The sequence below is a fragment of the Stegodyphus dumicola genome, chromosome 3 (genome assembly GCF_044657685.1).
Source record: "Stegodyphus dumicola isolate Sdum_Otavi_A_Nest chromosome 3, ASM4465768v1".
Lineage (NCBI taxonomy): Eukaryota > Metazoa > Arthropoda > Arachnida > Araneae > Eresidae > Stegodyphus > Stegodyphus dumicola.
In genome coordinates, this window is record NC_140770.1 from 171,742,437 (window position 1) to 171,762,841 (window position 20,405).

Below are 20,405 nucleotides of genomic sequence, written 5' to 3' on the forward strand. Positions count from 1 at the left end.
TCAAAATAAAACTCTCTGCCCTTCAAGGCAGGAGAACGACTGGTCAAGAAGACAGACACAGATGGCATAGGTGACAAGGCTTGAAAAAGCCATCGCAGATGGACCAAAGAAGTCGCTCACCGGCTTGAAGAAAACGGAATGGTTTTCCTTTTATTTTTTTAATTTGAAGCCGAAGAAATGCATATTTACATGAAAGGAGTAGCAATAAGTTAAACATTAACTGTTTTATCAAATAGAACAGGAACAAAAAAATTACGCATCATTTTCATGCCGATGTCTGAGGGAGCAAGAAATTGCCCCTCGTCCTACGAACATCCTGCACAGCCAAAACCGGAGGAAAAAAGAGAGCGAAAAACGAGTGCTCCGGCTATTTGTTGCGAGTGTTTTCCACAAAGCAACCAAATTCACCCAAAATGGGGACAAACCCCGACATTCAACGCCCCGCAGAAAACAGTGAGAAAAGTTTTACATTTTTTAACCCAGGAATTCAACTCATTTCACACAAGGACGCCCAAATCCGCCAATTACGCACCCGCAGAAACAGCAAAACTCTCCCCTTAAGCGTAGAACTCTTAAGTAAAGAGTGACTTTTCTCACTGTTTGAAAAATCAACCAGTGAGAAAAATCAAGTCCACACGAATAATCCACGAGTAAAGCTTTTAACACTTACAATTACACTCTTTGCAGTTTCAAATTTAAATGAAAAACAAATAAAAATAATTAATTATTTATTACTTAAAAAACATGAACACACTTGAAGATTCGCGACACAGCAAACAAATGTTCAAAAATAAAATTATTAAAGCATTATTATAAGCAGCCCATATGCTATCCCAGTAGTGCTTTGCAGAAAAAAAAAAGACATTTCCCCCTTACATTTTAAAGCCTGGAGGCTAGCTATCGACTACAGAAAATTAAACAATTAATTAAGTACCCCGTTAACTCAATGCCTATCATTGAAGAAGTTATACGAAAAATTACGTCAACCAAGCGCATGACCACAATAGATAACACCTCAGGGTATTTTCAGAAAGCGATGAAAACCCAAGAATGGACCAAAAACGGCATTCCAAGGAACTATAGACATTATATTAAGGCTTGTTCTCGGCAAATCCACGTTCATTTATTTCGACGATATCATTGTCTCAAGCGAAAATATTGAGGTACATATAAAAGAATTAAACGAAGTTTTTACACTATTAAAAGACGCAGGTCTAAAAATAAATGCTACTAAATGTAAATTCGCGGTAGAAGAACTAATGTACCGGGACTATAAGATTTCAAAACAGGGAATTCAAACTGAGGACTCAACTTTGTTAATAATATTCTAAAAATTTCTTTCATTTATCACCCGAAATGAAAGATGAAAATATATGTTCATCAAAATTTATAAGTAAGGCATTCTAAAAAGAAGCGTGTGATGCCCTTAAGTGTGTCACATTACGATTCATGAGCCAAGAATGTAAAGTGCAAGATTTCTCCGGAGACCCGTCCATGTTAAAATACTGAATGCTAAAATACTGAAATGCTAAAATACTGAAATGCTAAAATACTGAAATGCTAAAATACTGAAATGCTAAAATACTGAAATGCTAAAATACTGAAATGCTAAAATACTGAAATGCTAAAATACTGAAATGCTAAAATATGCTAAAATACTAAAATTTATGCTAAAATACTGAAATTATGCTAAAATACTGAAATTCCCATAGGAAGGATCATAATCTGCAGTCACAATGGCTGAAATATTCGAAGAAGGTGAAAGTTATTTGAGGGGATGTTACATACCCACCTGTGCTGCCACATAAGTACTTTTGAGCGGCATCTTGGGTAACCACATAGTAACTTTTCGACGACACTATTTGTTGCCTCATCATTACCTTTTCGTGGCTATTTGGTGAGGGTGCGGGTAAATAGAAACTAATGAATAATATTATAATTAAAATGAAGTTAATAAATTATAGGCTTACCTTTAAGAAAAGGGTCTGAACTTTTCCACAGTATTTCCCACTCTCCTCTTCAACTATCGAAAACATGAGTTCCCTGGAGCTTAGTCTTTGGTATGCAACTCGCTTCCCCCCACTGATCATCCATACAAACACATCCGGAAGCACGTGTTGGGGCTGCACAGAAATATGTTTCAGGAAAGTGGATTCAAGAACGCAATGAAACTAATACTAAATTTGCAAGAGCTATGCAGATGGAGAGATATTTAGGTATTACTTACATCTTCGGTAAGATCCCTTATCTTTTTGAGAAATCCTTGAGCAGTTCTTAATTTTTCTTTGATTGTATTCTTCGTCACTAAGGGTTTCATTGTCCGTGATATTGTTGCTATGTGATCCTACAGCAAAATGAGAAAAGAAGTTCAGAGCCACCTCAAGAAAGCTATCACAAAATCGAGTTGCTTTCTCTTTTAATTTAACAGTGACAACTATTTATTTGATTGAAATAAATAATTTGCATTACATTGTAAGGATTATGTTAATTTTATTAACAGTTAAATTTTAAGTTAAAGTTCCTTTCCTGTCAAATTCTTAACTTCAACTTACTACTTCCGGCCAGAACGTAGTTTTGGAATTTGCTGACTATTTAATGAGAAGGAGTGGTATTTAAACCACGAAGTTACTTACTCAGACAGACAGAGAATCAGAGTTTCTGAACTACGCGCGTCTGCCTTTTTGGCCGCTCTCTCTCTCTCTCAAAGCTGTTATACGCTCGGCCTTACTCAGGCCCTTGCTAAGCTTCGTAGTAAAATAAGTTAAGGGGCCAACTCTCATTGAACCTTGATAGCTTTGGCTATACTTAGTTAGTTAATCTTAGTTTTAGTTTAATTCTTAGTCTTTTAAGTTCAAGTCCAAAGTGCGGACTTTATTTGTTCACTCCCAGGCGGAGTTTTGTTAAATCTTATAGAAATAATAAAGGGTTATTTACCCTTCTCTCATGTTGTTTCCTGTCTTCGAACTCTAGCGATTATTCGCTTATCAGTTCCTAGGTTCCTCACTTCCAACATTAACTTAGAATTTCAAGTGAGGGACCTTATAATTGGCGCCCGAAAGGAATTCTAAACGGACCATGTCGTTAGAGTCCGGGAAGTTTACGTTGACCCCTCCGACCTTTCAGGTCACTACAACATCCACGAATCCAGTAGAAGGGTTTGAATTCCTCGTGGAAACGCTGCATTCAGCCATGAAACCAACAGCCACTTTCGACGGCAAGGGCTCAGTCCTGACATTTTTGGAGCAACTAGACTTACATTTCACCTTACATCCTCTGAATCAGCTACAAAAAGTGATCATCGCTATGACAGCCTTAAAAGGTCAAGCCCTTAGCTGGGAGAAGAGTATAGGAAAGTTCTTGTTGGGGGACCCAGGATCTGAATCATATAACTGGGAAAATTTTAAATTTGCATTAATAAAAGCATTTCCAGTTGTTAAAGATCGTGCGAAGCTTGAATCAGAATTGTATAGTAAATACCAAGGCGGTTTCGAGGATTTGACAGAGTTCATTTTAAGAAAAGTTCATATTTTTAATCTATTATATGGGAAAAGGCCCGATAAAGAAATTATCGAACTAATTCTACCGCGTCTTCTACCGTCAGCGCAAGATTTTCTCGAAGTGCGTAATCCGCAAACGTTGGAAATTCTGTTCCAGCTTGCAATGAAATTTCAGAGTAGAAGAAACTCAGAGAAGGCGCGTGGAAGTCCGTTTGGCCAGTACTCAAGATTTACTCCCCAAAAGAAACCACAAGTTCAGTACAAGGCATATCGGCAGACGGGAAAAAGTGAAAAGTTTAATAGCAAGAGTGCAGATAAATCTAAGGGCGGTGGATATAAAAATCAGCGAAGAGGCGGCAGGAAACCTGACTTTAAACGCAAACCGGTGATCGAGAACGGGCAACGGTCACCGAGTGGGACAGAAGACCCCTCAGAAATTTGTATAAATACAGTCGTAGTACAAAATCTTGCTATGCCGGAGATACAGATTTTGGTAAATAATGTACCAAACACTGCACTCCTGGACACAGGGGCACAATGTTCATTCCTATCAGAAAATGTTTTCAAAAAACATTTTCGTCGTTACAGACTGTTTAAAGCCCCGTGAGAGAAAGTAATTGCCGCCCAAGGCAAACAGTGCGTATGTTTGGGGAAAACCGCACTGCATGTTCAGATTAAAAACGAGGTCCTAAAAATTAATTTTTTAGTCGTGAAAAATTTACTCACATCAGTGATATTGGGGATCCATTTTTTACGCGCATCCGGTGCAAATCTTAATTTTCAGAATTCTACGTTTCAGGTCCACATGGACCCGGTACAAGAAGGTGAAGTTTCCATGCCGGAATTGAATCTAGAACATTTGAAGTTAGAAGAGAAAAAGAAGATTGAAGAATTGGTAAGAAAATTTAATTCTTTGTTTAACAAAAAACCTGGGTTTTGTCAGGTAGTTAGTCATTCCATAGACACTGGGAATGCCCCTCCAGTCCGGTCAAAACCTTACCGGTACCATAAAGTAAAAGAAGAAATTTTGGAAACCCATATAAAAACTATGTTAAAGAATAAAATAATTGTACCAAGCACGAGCCCTTACGCAAGTCCGGTGGTCCTTTGTAGAAAAAAGAACGGGCTACCGCCTGAACACCCGGACGCGTATAAATTTGCAGTTGATTATCGTAAGTTAAACAGTATAACAAAATATCCCACATATCCCCTACCAATAATTAATGAAATCATCAGAAACATTCGCTTGACTAAATTCATGACAACCCTAGACCTCACGTCGGGTTACTTTCAAATAGCCGTGAAGCCGGAGGATGTCCAGAAGACCGCGTTTATAACAAAGTAAGGCGTCTATGCCTTTTTAAGAATGCCCTTTGGTTTGAGTGGAGCGCCAACTACGTTCCATAAAGCTATGGACATAGTCTTAAAGCCAGTTTTAGGTAAAAGTACAATAATTTATCTCGACGATATCATAGTTACCAGCGAAACATTAGAAGAACGTTTGAAACATTTGGAAGAAGTTTTTTCTTTACTTAACGAGGCCGGTTTCAAAATAAATGCAAGAAAATGCAAGTTCGCGGCAAAGGAATTGTGATACCTCGGGTACAAAATCTCGAATAAGGGAATAGAGACTGATGATTCAAAAATTAAGTCAATTAAAAGTTATCCTCCCCCAAATACGGCTAAGAAATTGTCTTCATTTTTGGACTTAAGTTCCTATTATAGAATGTTTATAAAAGACTGTGCGAAAATAGTTGAGCCTCTTCTAGTGCTAAAAAGAAAAAAAAGTAGATTTTCTTGGACAGCCGAAACGAACACCGTGATTGAACAATTAAAGAATGCGCTAATCAATGCCCCAGTCCTTAAATTCCCAGAAGGCGAGCAAGGTCTAGAAATTTCAGCGGATGCATCCGATTATGCAGTTGGAGCGGTGCTCTCCCAAAATGGGCAACCTATAGCTTTCTTTTCGAAAACCTTGAATGCTACGCAAAGGAACTATTCCGCTACTGAGCGAGAAACGCTCGCTGTGTTATTAGCAGTCCAGAAGTTTCGTGTCTACTTCGGAAGTTCACCGATAACGGTCTACTCAGATCATGCGGCAGTGGGTCGCTTGTATTCAGGAAAAAATTTATCGCCTCGCTTGATACGTTGGACTTTAAAATTTCAAGAGTTCAACTTAATTATAAAACACACTCCGGGAAACGAAAACTTGGTCGCCGATGCCCTTTCGCGAATAAAAATTGATGAAGAGGGAAACACTATCAAGTGTGCCATGCTCGCCTCAAGAGTTATTGAGTCCCGTGAAACAATAATCGAAGAATTAAAAAAGGACCGAGAGTTTAAAGATATTTATGCATACTTGGAAGACCCTGAAAAATTTGAACATATAGATTTAACAGCTATCCGCAATAGGGCACAGCATTACGAAATTATCGACAAATTGTTATTTTACACAAAGGTAACTAACGAAAATCAGGAATACCGACCAGTAATCCCAGCGAGTTCTACGTTTAAGTATCTTAGAGGAGTTGCACGATCTACCTTCTGCAGCACATTTCGGAATACGAAAAACACTAAAGAGGGTACGCGAAGCGGTTTATTTTCCGCAATTACAGAAAGTTGTTACGGCGTATGTTAAGTCGTGCCATATGTGCCAATTAATAAACGATGTTAATTACAGCCCGGCCGGGTATTTAAAAAACATAAGGACCACTTTTCCAAACGAAATAGTTGGAATAGATTTGCTAGGACCCTACCCTAGGACAAAAATAAATAAAAACAGATATCTTTTAACAATCGTTGACCATTTTTCAAAATGGGTAGAAATAGTCCCTCTTAAACGAGCTTCAGCTAAAATAATCGCAGATTCTTTCTTAAATAAATATATATTAAAATACGGGGCCCCACTAAAAGTAATATCAGATAACGGAAAACAGTTTGTTAGTGGTATATTTAAAAATTTGTGCACAGGACCTGGCATACGCCATCTAAAAATGGTAACATATAGACCGCAGTCGAATATAGCGGAACGCGTAAATAAGAATATTGTAAAAATTATCAGGGGATATGTGAAAAACTTTCATGACCGCTGGGACAGCTGTATCAATGAGTTAGGTTTTGCCTTGAGAACCGCAAAGCACGATACTACGCAGAAAACCCCCGCGGAGTTATTTTTAGGAAGAAAAATCATAACGCCGTTGGATAAGCTATTCTTTGTACAACAGCGACAAGAAGAATTTAAGTTAAAATACGTTCAATAAATTATTGACGAAGCAATTAAAAATTCTGATATAGCAAGACAAAAACAAAAGATTTATTACAATAGAAATAGAATCGAATTGGAATATAAAGTCGGACAAAAAGTGCTTAAGTTGAAATATTCGTTATCTTCGGCACCAGAAAACAGAGTGTCGAAGTTTGAGCCCAGGTTTGAAGGGCCGTACATGGTGGAAAGAATAAGAGAAGCCACGTTTTCTTTAAAGGTCGAAAATGTACAACAACTGGTGGCAAATATCGATCAGTTAAAACCTTATTACAGCCGCACTGACTTTAAAATATTGCAGGATTTATTACAGGATCCTGGAAGTAAGGAGAGAAGCCCGCCAGCTCAGGAGTACAGCTCGAGTCCCCCAACGCAAAAAAGAAAGCAGAGCCAACAAACTTCGACCAGGGAAACCCATACCACTAAGGCTACAAGCGCACAAAAAAGGAGGAAATTAGCACCGACAAATCAACGAGTCAGAAACCAGGATGCTGCAAAAACTCAAGTGTCATCGACCACACGAGGGAGGCCTCCTGACAAGGTTCCAGGAAAGGAGAAAATTCAACGACGAATTAAAACTAAAAGTACAGCACAGTTTCCAGCATCAACAACTACAAGGCAGACCCAAGGAGTACCAGCGTGGAGACCGAAAAGCCAGAAAAGACCTGTAGACACAACCGTGCCGGAGCAAAATGTTAGAAGGGCCAAGAGAAGATTCAAAGACCCTGAAGAACGGAGAGCCCCACCGGAGTCAAAAAGGAAATTGGCATTCCAGAATCCACAACCTGCCCGGAACAGTCCCAGATTCCTACATAAAGGAAAGAAAAGGAAAGCACTGGAACTGAATGGAACGGAACATCGAACATCGAGAAGAGTGGAGGTTATCAGGTTTTCTACATTTGATCAGTTCTGTAAAGACAGGATGCAGGAGTACAGAAAAAGATAAGTGAAAATTTCTTTGCTAATTTTTCTTTGAAGTTCAAATTATATCATATTGTTATAAGTTGCTAAATCTGTTTAGAAAACTTAAATCGCAGATAGCGATATTTTGTAAATGTTCGTAAGCATAGATTTTTATGTTAGTAATTTGGCGAGAAGCTACTAGCGTTAAATACTTTTTGTTAAGAACTCGCAAGTTGCGAGAAGTAAATAAGTTTAGTTGGAAGACTATTGGAATACTATAATCTGTTAACGTAAAGTTAAGATTTCGTGTAAATTTTGGTAAAGTGTAATTAAGCAACTATGACTGTTGATGTAAAATGAATTCAAAAGTGATGTGTAAATATTTAAATGTTTATGTTCATGTAGAAATGTTTGATCTTTGTGTTGAAATATCGTAAAGATTAAAAGGACATAGAAAATAAATTTTTATTTCTGTGTATGGGAGTTACGGAAATATGTAATATTGATATATATGTGTTTAATGTTAGGCTCTCCAGTTAACACGTTTAAAAGTAAAATATAAGCTTTTGCTTACTACAGTAGGAAACAGTTTTCGTGTAGGGAGTCTTGGCAGGTCTAGTGTGTCACATTTTAACAAAGTTAGGTGTTGTGTAGCGGTAGTTTGTTCGCGGTAACAGAACGTAGAAGACCCTAAGTACATTTCAGTACATTTGCTGGAGATCATGGGTGAAATAAAACTGTAGTATGAATGAAAGTGCATAAGGGCCAAATGATGAATTAAAAGCGTAAAGCTAGGATTTAAAGTAAAGTTTTGTAAAAATGCATATGGAAGGATCAAAGACCTCACATAAAGTCTAGCAGAATAAAGAGTATGTAGAAAGAAGATGTATGTCAAGATATAATGTCCAGAAAGGATGCATTGTAAATTTTTATTTTTTCTAGCTTTAGTCTAGCTTTTAGAATTGTTGTAAAGTTGGCCCTAAAAACGAAACTCTAAAAGTCATTTAGTTAATGCAAAAGTTGGAAGAGTGTAGTTAATGTAAGTTTTCAGACTTTAAAGTCTTAAACAAGGTTGTTTTGAGACCTTATTTTTCGAGTATTTAAAGTCTGGTCGGAAGCTATGTAAGGATTATGTTAATTTTATTAACAGTTAAATTTTAAGTTAAAGTTCCTTTCCTGTCAAATTCTTAACTTCAACTTACTACTTCCGGCTAGAACGTAGTTTTGGAATTTGCTGAATATTTAATGAGAAGGAGCGGTATTTAAACCACGAACTTACTTACAGATACAGAGAGATATTCAGAGTTTCTGAACTACACGCGTCTGCCTTTTTGGCCGCTCTCTCTCTCAAAGCTGTTATACGCTCTGCCGTACTCAGGCCCTTGCTAAGCTTCGTAGTAAAATAAGCTTTGGCTATACTTAGTTAGTTAATCTTAGTTTTAGTTTAATTCTTAGTCTTTTAAGTTCAAGTCCAAAGTGCGGACTTTATTTGTTCACTCCCAGGCGGAGTTTTGTTAAATCTTATAGAAATAATAAAGGGTTATTTACCCTTCTCTCATGTTGTTTCCTGTCTTCGAACTCTAGCGATTATTCGCTTATAAGTTCCTAGGTTCCTCACTTCCAACATTAACTTAGAATTTCAAGTGAGGGACCTTATAACATAATATAATTATTAAGATCTTACGTAATATCAGTAATCAAAAGATTATGGGATGTAAATCGGCAACACTGAGTCTTCAACAAACTACTCTTAAATATATCGAATTTAACCCTCTGAGGGACGAAGTAAAAAGGAAGTATTGTAATAGCGAAAAATTTCGGGTATCATATTTCAACGAAAATATCGATTTTGACCGCTATCCAGTGCAATTAATGATGTTTTTGCGTGAAATCCACAAGTAAGGACAAAATAAAGGAATCTTTTCACCCCAAAAAATTATAAAACTGATTTAAATTGAATTCTAAAGAGAATTTTTCGTGGCGTTTGTACGTACGTACGTAAGTACGTATCTCGCATACTCAAAAACGAGTAGCCTCAGAACGTTGGAATTTTGTATGTAGGGTTACTGTAACATGTGGATGTGCGCCTCGTATTTTGATTACAATCGGCTGCACCAAAAGTATAAAAATATATGTATTTATATATCCACTCTAGTACTCGGCTCAGTGAGCTCAGTTTCTTTATCCTTATATGTTTTTAAATTGTGCATTTTTTGTTTAAAAATGATTGAATTATGTTGTTCTTATCTTCCGCGTAAGGTTTTTCTGTCTTTCGTGAATCCGCAAGCAATATTTGTACAATTATCAACATTTTAAAAGCTGTTTAAGTACGGTTAAGCTTAATTTTTAAATAACTTAGCGGACATATTTGTTTACATTTGAAACAGTAGAACAGTAGATTTCTTGCCAATCTAGAGAGACAAAGTTTTGCAACAACAAAGATAACGCCTTCAGTTATTATTGCGAATTAAATCATGCTTAATTCTTTCTGGAATTTTTTCGAGGAAATAAGTGTTTAAGATTTACTTCGTGATTTTTAATATAGATATTTTGAGTTTTATGTATTTTTGCCTTGTCGCGAAGCGAGAACTGAATTAATTGAATGAGAAATACTAAATTGTCTGTGAAAAACTGTTTCTTTTTTGTTTTGTTTGCTTAATTTCTTTTATACACCGTTCTAGATTTATTATATAGTATGTGAATAGAATATGTGGCAACGATTACATAATCCTTCAAATGATATAAATTTTGTGCATTCCGAATTATGATATGAACGAAATATAACGCTGTTAAGTGAACCTAGCGCCGGAGTGTCGCTATGGTAAACAAATATAGTGAATTTTAAAAAGTGCATTTATTCTATTGTGGTTTATGCACTATCGACGAAGTAGATTTAATTTAGTCCAATAAGGTTAAATTAAATGCAAGAAAAATGCGTATAATTTAATATTCCGTACAAGGAAGTCATGTGGTGTACACATCAGAGTTTTTATCTGTCATAAAGACCTGTATTGAAAGAGTCTTTATTAGCTAAATATGTATATTTGCCTGTTCTAGTCTCTATTTTCATAAACGTACATTCATCAAGATGACATTTATATTATTAATGAATGTTAATTAAATTAAAACTTCTAAAAATATCTGAAAACCTTCAGATTTTACATTACGCCCAAAGGGGCATTTTTTAAACTTTTTGTGTATTATTTTTATTTAATAAATTTCATGTTCCTCGCACGTAAACCGTAAAACTGAGTTCAACAGCAATATCACAAAATAATTTAAAAAGAGAATATCTTTAGTATTTCCGATACACAGTTTCGCGCGCTGGAGATAAAAATGATTTTTTTTTTTTCCGTACAGTGTTGCCAGAAATCGTTGAGTTTATTAATTAAAAATTCGTTAAAATTTTACAAAATGCGAAACAGGTAATAAAACAAATTCCAAATATAAGCTTCCGGATGCCCATGTTCGAGTGGAGGACTACGTTATTGAAAATTTGATGTCTCTAGTCACCGTTGTGTTTTCACAGTGCGAGAAACATGCATACATTCATGCAGGTTCTTCCTTATTTAATTTCTTTAAATATAATGCAGTGCTCTAATATTTGGGGGCAACAATTTGAAAAGTGAAACGTTATTTATAGTGAACCAACGCAAAATGGCAAAGCAAAATTAATAGCCCTTCTGGGTAAACTGCCCATTTGGGCTAAAAATAAATTTGTAAAATTTTAATTTTCATTGTAAGGTACCAGAATTATAATCAGATTACAAAAAAAACATTTTAGCACTGATATTCGGGATTTGGACAAAATGATTACTGTAATGCGAGTGAAATTTTTAATGTATTATGTGCACATGATTTGCAAACAAAAATTTAAATGGAAATTTACTATTTTGAATAGACTTATTTTAGTTAACTTGTTTATTCAAGTTGCGACGAATTAGTAAGTTAGTTGAAATAAAAACGGTACGGTTAGGGCTGGGGAAACTATAAATATCTTATCCGGGCCACGAAAAAGCGGATTCCGTAGCCACAGCCCTTATCTCAGTACATAAATTCTTTTCAGTTGTGACAGCATTAATGAAATGGGGAGAAATATTGAATGTGAGTTAAGCCCATATGTGGTAAAAGAGGTTCGAAATATCAAACAAAAAGAAAAGAAAACCAACAATGAACCTAGAAAAGACAACAGTGTTCGAAACAGTGACAGAATTCGAAATTTTGAGCAATTAAAAAAGAAATAAAATGGAAATGAACCTGGATGCTTTAAAACACTGGAGAAGGAGAAAAGTATTAACTAAATTGTCAGGGATATTTAGGTGTAGGATAAATATTAATGAGCTGTAAATAATCCATTTCTTTTTGCGTAAAACTAGATATTATAGGTAAATCGATATCCACTGAGTTCACATTAATGGAACTCTATTATATTTTTTATTTTTATAAATATCAAATTGGCCTTGATTTTTAGTGTCACTTTGCAAGATAAAGATAAGTTCATTCATTTCACTTTGCAAGATAAAGACAAGTTCATTCATTTTGAAATTTACGTACATGAGGACAGAAAAAGCTTAATGTGTTAGTATTTTATATATTTTTTGAGAAATATTTAAAATTTGAAACTTTTGTTTGATGTATTTAAATTTTTTTCCATCATAATTAAAGGCTAGAAACATTATTGCACTAACGAGAATATTTTTTTACTTATTTGTACGAAATTAAAGAAGCATTGCAACCATAGGGAATTTCGGGTAACATACTTCAAAGAAAATACCCTTTTTTACCATTCTCGAATCCCTTTTGACTTCTTTTTTGTGTGACGTCTGTACATACGAACAGAATAAAGGAGTCTTTTTTCCAAAGCGGTTTGTAAAATGGATTTAAAGTAGTCGTAGGACGTTGAAATTTTGTACATGGGGCTGCTTTAACATCATTTAGTTGTGCAGCCCGCTTCTTTATTGCAAATATATATTACAGTAACACAAACTTTTTTTATTTTAAAGCAAATTATTCCAAAACCATTTCCGCGCAAATGCTGCTGAAAATTAATCAATTTTGCACCAAAAGAAAGAAATTTAGAACCAAATTCACAAAGACATGAAAGAAATGAAATTAATAAAAACAAAATCATAATTTACCCGGATTTGGCTCTAAATTTCTTTTCTTTTTGTATAGAATTATATATATATATATATAACAAAGATAGGAATGAAATGAAATGAAATTTTGTCTATAATAATTATATACAATTTAATGTATAATTATAATTCGATTTGGTTCTATTTCTCTTTCTTTCTGTCTATAATTATATATATATATATATATGATATATTTTTAATGTCGGAGCACTTTAGTGTGTAATTATATATAATTATAGAATTTAGAAACAAATCTGGGAAAATTATATATACATATAGCCCGTCTTAAAAGTCCTTACCCGGCTTTTATTTTAGCAGGCGTTGATCGTAGCCATATACTTCTAATTATAGAAGTGTTCTGAAATAACAAAAATATTTGGTTTTGCAAAATCAAATTAAAAAAAATTATTTTGGGCAAATAACTAAATTTAACTTTTCTGCGGTTTCCTGATTCCTATATTTATAATTAAGACACAAACCACTATCGTCAGCTGCAAAAGTGCAAATGAACGAGATAGGCCATCGAAACTAGTCCTGTGAAAATTTGAAAATATAACGCTGATTTTTGTTGTTTGACTTCTGAATTCCTATATTTATATTTGGAAAAGTTTTATATCTGTCATGAAAAAATAAAATTATAAGAAGTTTGACTCCTGTAAAAACTAGCCGGGATATTTAATTTTCAAATCTGCAGTTTTTGATGTCATTTTCAACTTGAATCAAGGGAACTGGTTAACTTAGAATAATATAGGATGCATTAAAAATGTGTATAATTTAATAGGCCGTATAAGGAAGTCATGTGGTGTCCACATGAGATTTTTTTATTTAAGATACCTTTAAAATTATTTAAGTTTAAAAAATTTCGTCTAAGGTTTAAAATAAATAAATGTAAATTAAGAAAACTGAAGTAAAAGAAGGAAAAATTTGGTTTTTATGCTTTGCGGTTAAAATTATCGGCATTTTAAAAAAGACAACGAGGAAATCCCCTTGTTTATATTATTTGAACTTTCTTTTCTAGGTCCAAAAACTAATTGCGCAATATTTATTGGAGATCTCATATATTATGATGAAACTGTTTTATTACTTTCCAAGTATCACCGTAATCACCTTACAAACATTTTAGAGAATTGTTTACTTGCCAGCTCTCTTTGACAAAGTTTTGTTCTTTCTTTGTCCAGCTTGGTTTTGGTTGATGCGCTTCCTCCCGCTCCTTTGAGAATTGTCAGAAACCGACTGCAAACAAAAGCAAACAAAAGTGTTAAATATTATAAATAGCAAATATTACTAGTTAACAACAAGCTTTACATATTGTTATTCATTAATTTTCATTATTTAATTATGTATTGTTAATTTTTACAAAAAATGCAAAACGTATGAGTATTAAATGAATCTTAAATAATTTTAAAAATCTTTAAAATTAAACATGCAGGTATATAACTTTGCTAACATTTTTATGTTTATAATGACATTAGTAAAGGATTTAATATTTTATTCCGATTGATTTTCGGTTTATAAACTGCAGAAATCACAAATAGATATTTATAGCAGTGCTGGCAAACCTAGAAAATTTCAGGATGTAACAATGTTTCAAATTCAATCAGAAAACTCTGCGGTATTAAAGAAGTGTATTTTTACATGGTGAGTATGACAAGAGTTTCGGCAATATATTAGTCTTTCGAATTTAATAAGCAAACTCAGTGAGTTAAAAGAAATGTTTTACCGCTGCCCGAATTAAACTATTTTTATCTTTCATGCTGTATTCAGGAAAGTAAAAGATATTAATTTTTCTTTCAAAGTTATTCTGTTATTAAGCAATCTAAGCACTTAAAAACCGGAAAACTCAGATTCCTTTAAGCTATTATTAATTACTAACTGGACCAGCGAAATTAAACCACCTGGATTTATTAAAATCATGTCTATATATAAAGAACAGTGTTCGTTTGTTTGTGCGTGTATAATTTATACAAACCTATTGCTTATTCTGATCTTGATGAAATTTTTACAGGCTTCATCTTCAAAACAATAGAAAGTTTACTGTCTAAATACGATTTCAAGAAACCACCTCACAGTGTCCTGACTGAGGGCCATTGTTACGTTCCAGTCATCAATGAAAGTAATACATACTAAGTAAAGAACTTGTTTTTAAAAAATAAATATTAATAATTTTTTCTGCATAGTTTCAATTTTGAAATCGCTTCACCTATCTTAAGTTGTCGTCGCCTTTGTTTCGTTCCTATTATCATTTCTTATTAAAACCTTTAGATGAGGGCGTGTTCATTTACTCTCCGTGACGATTTCATTCTGATATGCTCACTTGGTCATTGTCTTTTGAATGGTTAGGAGGCAATTAGCAGCCTCTGCTGCTTTAACCACCACTTTTGAAAAAATGCCCTTAGGCGTTGGTATATATAATTGAAAAAATGGGCGTGTAACGCCGCGCCTACTAGGCGAAGCTGAAGCAAATACAAGGGTATGTAGAGTTCGCTGACTGCTTACTCAAAAAGTGTGTGTGAGTGGACATCCATTCCCGGAGAAGACGTACGTAGACTTGTGATCCTTGGAGACTGCTCACCTTGACTATCGGTAAGAGACTTTTGCTTTTCTCCCCGAATGCTTTACCGTATTACTTAGTGGGTTCGATGACTAGCCGTTCGGCATGGAGGACGGAGAACCCGGATCGCTTTATGCATTATTCGCGCAGTTTTATGCACTAAAAGAAGATATTGATAAATTTCAAAAACTAAAGGAATCGACAGGTATTACCGAGGAACAGGAAAAATGTCTTTGCTATATGCGAGCCGAATTGGAAGCGAAACGTTATATGATATATCGCAAAGATGGTATAGAAGTTCTAAATCAGGCATTTTCTAATACTAACAATAGGCAAAATTCACAAAAATCAGACAAAGTTTGGCAGGATGCACCCGTTTCAAAACGCGGTAGGAAACGTAGCAGTTCGAACGAGGAAACGTACCCTCCGCTAAAATCTGCAAATCAATTCAATTCCTTACAAGAGGTAAATTTAGATGGCAACAGAATGGAAGAGGACAATATCGTGGAAGAAGATAAGGTTACCCCTAACCCAAATCCCTTCATTCAACCCAGACAGTATGCTGGGAAAATTCCCCCGTTAGTTATCACTAAGACCATTAACTGGAAGGATTTTAGGAAAGAATTAAAATATAACTTAAAAATTGAAAAATTTGAATGCAAAAAAGAAGGCGAAAGTATGGTTCTTAAACTAAGCTCCGCCTACGATTATAAAAAGGTGAAGAATAAATTAGAAAAGGAGGAAATTCCGTATAACCCCTTTTTGTTAAACTCAGATAAATGTAGCAGATTGGTCATAAAAGGACTCACCACGGATTACGAGGCTGACGAAATTAAAGAAGAGTTAGAAGCTCAAAAAATACCGATAATTAAAGTCAAACCCATCACTAGAATGAGAGACGGTATTGCTACACAGCTGCCGGTTTTTTATGTTGAAATCCCCCGTAATGACGAAGGTAAGAAAATATGGCAAGTTAAATACTTACGTGATATGAAGGTTACTATAAAATCCTACAAAGGTAGGCCCGGACCAACGCAATGTTTTAATTGCCAAAGGTACGGGCATATACAGAAGGCTTGTCACAACGAACCGCGATGTGTACGCTGTACTGAATCGCATAAATCTTTCGAATGCCCATATAAAAATAAAAAAGAACATGCAGCCCAGTGTGTCCTTTGTAACGGTTCGCACGCAGCGTGTAGTCTTGATTGCCCCAAGAGGCCTGGAAATATGGAACATTCTCTCAAACACTTTGAAAATAAGAAAATCATACCCAGCGCCATGACTGATAAAGCGAAAAAATTATACTCGCTCTACTGAGAGCCAATCAGAAAAAGGCACCGACTCCAAAACGTACGCGGCCGCCGCCGCACCGAAGATAACTAGAAATAAACCCAAGCCAGGAGGAAAAACTTCTCAAATTAATGACGAAAACGATATTGAAGGTTTTAATAGATTTATTAAAAATTTATACTCTCTGTACCTGCAATTTGTACCTGTAATTGCCAAAGGTACGGGCATATACAGAAGGCTTGTCACAACGAACCGCGATGTGTACGCTGTACTGAATCGCATAAATCTTTCGAATGCCCATATAAAAATAAAAAAGAACATGCAGCCCAGTGTGTCCTTTGTAACGGTTCGCACGCAGCGTGTAGTCTTGATTGCCCCAAGAGGCCTGGAAATATGGAACATTCTCTCAAACACTTTGAAAATAAGAAAATCATACCCAGCGCCATGACTGATAAAGCGAAAAAATTATACTCGCTCTACTGAGAGCCAATCAGAAAAAGGCACCGACTCCAAAACGTACGCGGCCGCCGCCGCACCGAAGATAACTAGAAATAAACCCAAGCCAGGAGGAAAAACTTCTCAAATTAATGACGAAAACGATATTGAAGGTTTTAATAGATTTATTAAAAATTTATACTCTCTGTACCTGCAATTTAAAGAAGCAGATGACCAGATGAATAAGTTAAGCGTGGCTCTTGAAGCCATTAAGATGTTTGATATGAACAATCATGTATAATCACATCCAAAACAACTTAGCATGTAACAGTAGGCATATTAACTATGCAAAATTTATGTACTTTAACTGTAATGGCATAAAAAGTCAAGTAACTGAAATTAAAGACTACATTAACAGGCATAGCTTAGATATAGTTCTTTTTAATGAGACGCATCTCAGGACGACTGACTCCCTAAAGATAGCAAACTTCGATGTGTTTAGAAGTGACCGAATACATAACCGTGGTGGAGGCACCGCCATCGCTCCAAAAGATACCTAAAATGCTGCAAATTCGCATTACCCATTTTTAACAGCATAGAAGCATGTGCGTGTATTCTGAATAGCAAAGGAGTAGAATATGTCATAGTTTCGATTTATATGCCATCCGGAAACTCGCTCAGTACGCAGGATTTAGCTTATATTGAAAGGCTGGGTTATCCTACTATCATCGCAGGTGATATGAATTGTAAAAATACAAATTGGAACTGCAGGATGAACAACCAAGATGGAATTGTGTTATAAAACTACATAATAAACAATAATGTTTGAAATTAGATCAATTTCTTTATTTATTTAATAACTTCGGTCGAATGGTAATATATTTAGCAGAGAAAACCTTTTTAATTAACAACGAACTAATTTATCTAGCATTCTAAACATATCAAAAAGAATAACATCCCATGCGTTATCACGCTCAAAGTAATATGTAAACAACATCACTGTTGCCGCAAAAAAATCTACATTATAATGAACATATTAAATTATTGTGTATTAACTGAGTTCGTGCACGTTCCTGAACAAATAATGCACAAATTTTTGCTCCTACGGAGCACACGTATTGTCCTATGACTTGCAGCAACTCTGATATCTTAGATATTATGCTTACTTTAAATGTTTCGCAACAGCCTTATCTCAGTGTGGAAAATGATCTATAATTTCCAATATAATTCCCTCCGATCATTTACCTGTTCGTTTTACCTTCTACGGGCTACGACATGGATTACATCCCATGAAGACTCGGACAAACTGGATTCAGTACCAGAATGAAATTAATAATAACATCACTCCTAACGCAAATCTTAACTCAAAAAGAAGAGATAGACACTGCTATACAAAACTTAAATATTAAAATTCAGAGTGCCTTAAAAAATGCGCAGTTTGTTAAAAATGAAGACATAACCCTCCCCTACAACTACAACATCAGATTAAAAATTAAAGAGAAAAACAGACTTCGGAAGATTGTTCAGAGAACTCAAAATCCGCAGGATAGAAGAAATTTTAATAAATGCAATAAAGAACTTAGGCTCATGATGATTAAGTATCGCTCAGAGGCATGGGAAAATTTTGTAGACATTCTGTCCCACACAGATTCTACTATTTGGAGAATTAAGTAAAGCTCTCAGAAAGGAGGAGAACAACATTGGCCCAATTAAACATAACAACCAGGCTTTTCATAAAGCTGAGGATATAGCAAACATCTTCGCTATCGATTACGAAGACCAATTCACGTTAAATCAGTACCCCAACCCAAATGATGTTAACATCGAAAACCATGTAAAAGATTACATTGCTACTAATAGTCGCAGCGTAAGAAACCTCATCAAGTAAAAGATTGTCTTGATATTTTGAACCCAAAGAAAGCGGCCGGTTATGACGAGATTGGTAACAAAGCCATTAAGAACCTGAACAGGAAAGGGATAATCCTCATTACAAAAATTTTTAACGCCTGCTTAAGTTTGAACTATTTCCCTCGTATCTGGAAACACGCTACCATTATCGTCATAAGAAAACCAGGAAAAGACGGTTCAACTACGAGCGGTTATAGACCAATCAGCTTGCTTCCTACTCTAGCTAAATTATTTGAACGTATTATTGTAAATCGAGATAATAACTTCATTGAAAGTCACAACTTGTTAAAGAATTACCAGTTTGGCTTCAGACCAGGTCATTCTACAGTACACCAAATCACAAGAATTACAGAAATTATCGGACAACATCTAAATAAGAAAGAGACTGCCCTATTTTGCTGCCCTATTTTTGGACATCGAGAAGGCTTTTGACAAGGTTTGGCATGCTGGCCTCCTTGTCAAAATGATAAATTATCAATTTCCTCCGGACCTTATTACCACAATATTCAGCTACTTAGACAGTAGAACTTTCCAAGTTAAAATTAAAGATACTTTATCCAGCAAGAAAATTATTCAGGCCGATCTTCCGCAAGGAAGTTTACTTTCGCCAATATTATTTTGTCTATACATCAACGATATGCCAAATATCCCAGATACTACTTTTGCCTGCTAAGCGGATGACACCGCAATCACGTGCAGTTCTATTAGCCCCATCAAAGCAAGAAATAAGCTTCAAAAAGCTGTTAATATCCTCACCAAGTGGTTTTACGCTTGGAAGATCAAAACCAATGCAACTAAGTATCAAGTCATTTTTTTTAGATACAACCTCAAAGAAGTAAACAACATAACACTAGATGGCGCCACAGTACCCACAGTTAAAAATATTAAATACTTAGCTGTAATTCTTGACGATAAGCTTACATTCAGGCCGCATATTATGTATACTCGTGAAAAAGCTCACAAAGCTTTTAAGTCTAGTTATGCCTTAATAGGGAGACATTCAAAATTACAACTAAGTACTAAGAGAATTCTCTATCTTCAAGCAATAAGACCGATTTTATTGTACGCAGCACCAGCATGGGCCGCTACAGCCAGATCAAATCGCCAGATTTTGCAAAGATTGCAAAATAAATTTCTTAGAACTATCACAGACTCCCCGTGGTTTGTAAGAAACACTGCAATACATCGTGGAATGAAAATCAAACCATTAGATAGCGAGATCTTAATTGCCTTACATAATTTTTACACGAAATGTGATAATCACGATAATGAAGCTGTACGTAGCATAGGAGATTATGACTATACAGTCATTTAACGCTGCAAAAGACCAAGAACGATGATCGATGTACATAGTGAATTTAATGTTTTTTCTACTTTTCATTCTTTACTCTTATTTATCTTTACTTAATTATTGCAAA

At 35.1% G+C, this 20,405-nt stretch overlaps 1 protein-coding gene across 1 annotated transcript in view; it reads right to left on the bottom strand.

Moving 5' to 3' along the window:
- LOC118186930 (otoferlin-like) overlaps positions 1–20,405 on the bottom strand; it is a 963,443-nt gene that overhangs the window by 207,387 nt on the left and 735,651 nt on the right. The window contains exons 21-23 of the mRNA XM_085813615.1: positions 13,940–14,033; positions 2,228–2,344; positions 1,971–2,123 (exon numbers count right to left, since the gene is read on the bottom strand). Coding sequence (XP_085669741.1) covers positions 1,971–2,123; positions 2,228–2,344; positions 13,940–14,033 — 364 coding nt within the window. The remainder of the gene's footprint in view (positions 1–1,970; positions 2,124–2,227; positions 2,345–13,939; positions 14,034–20,405) is intronic.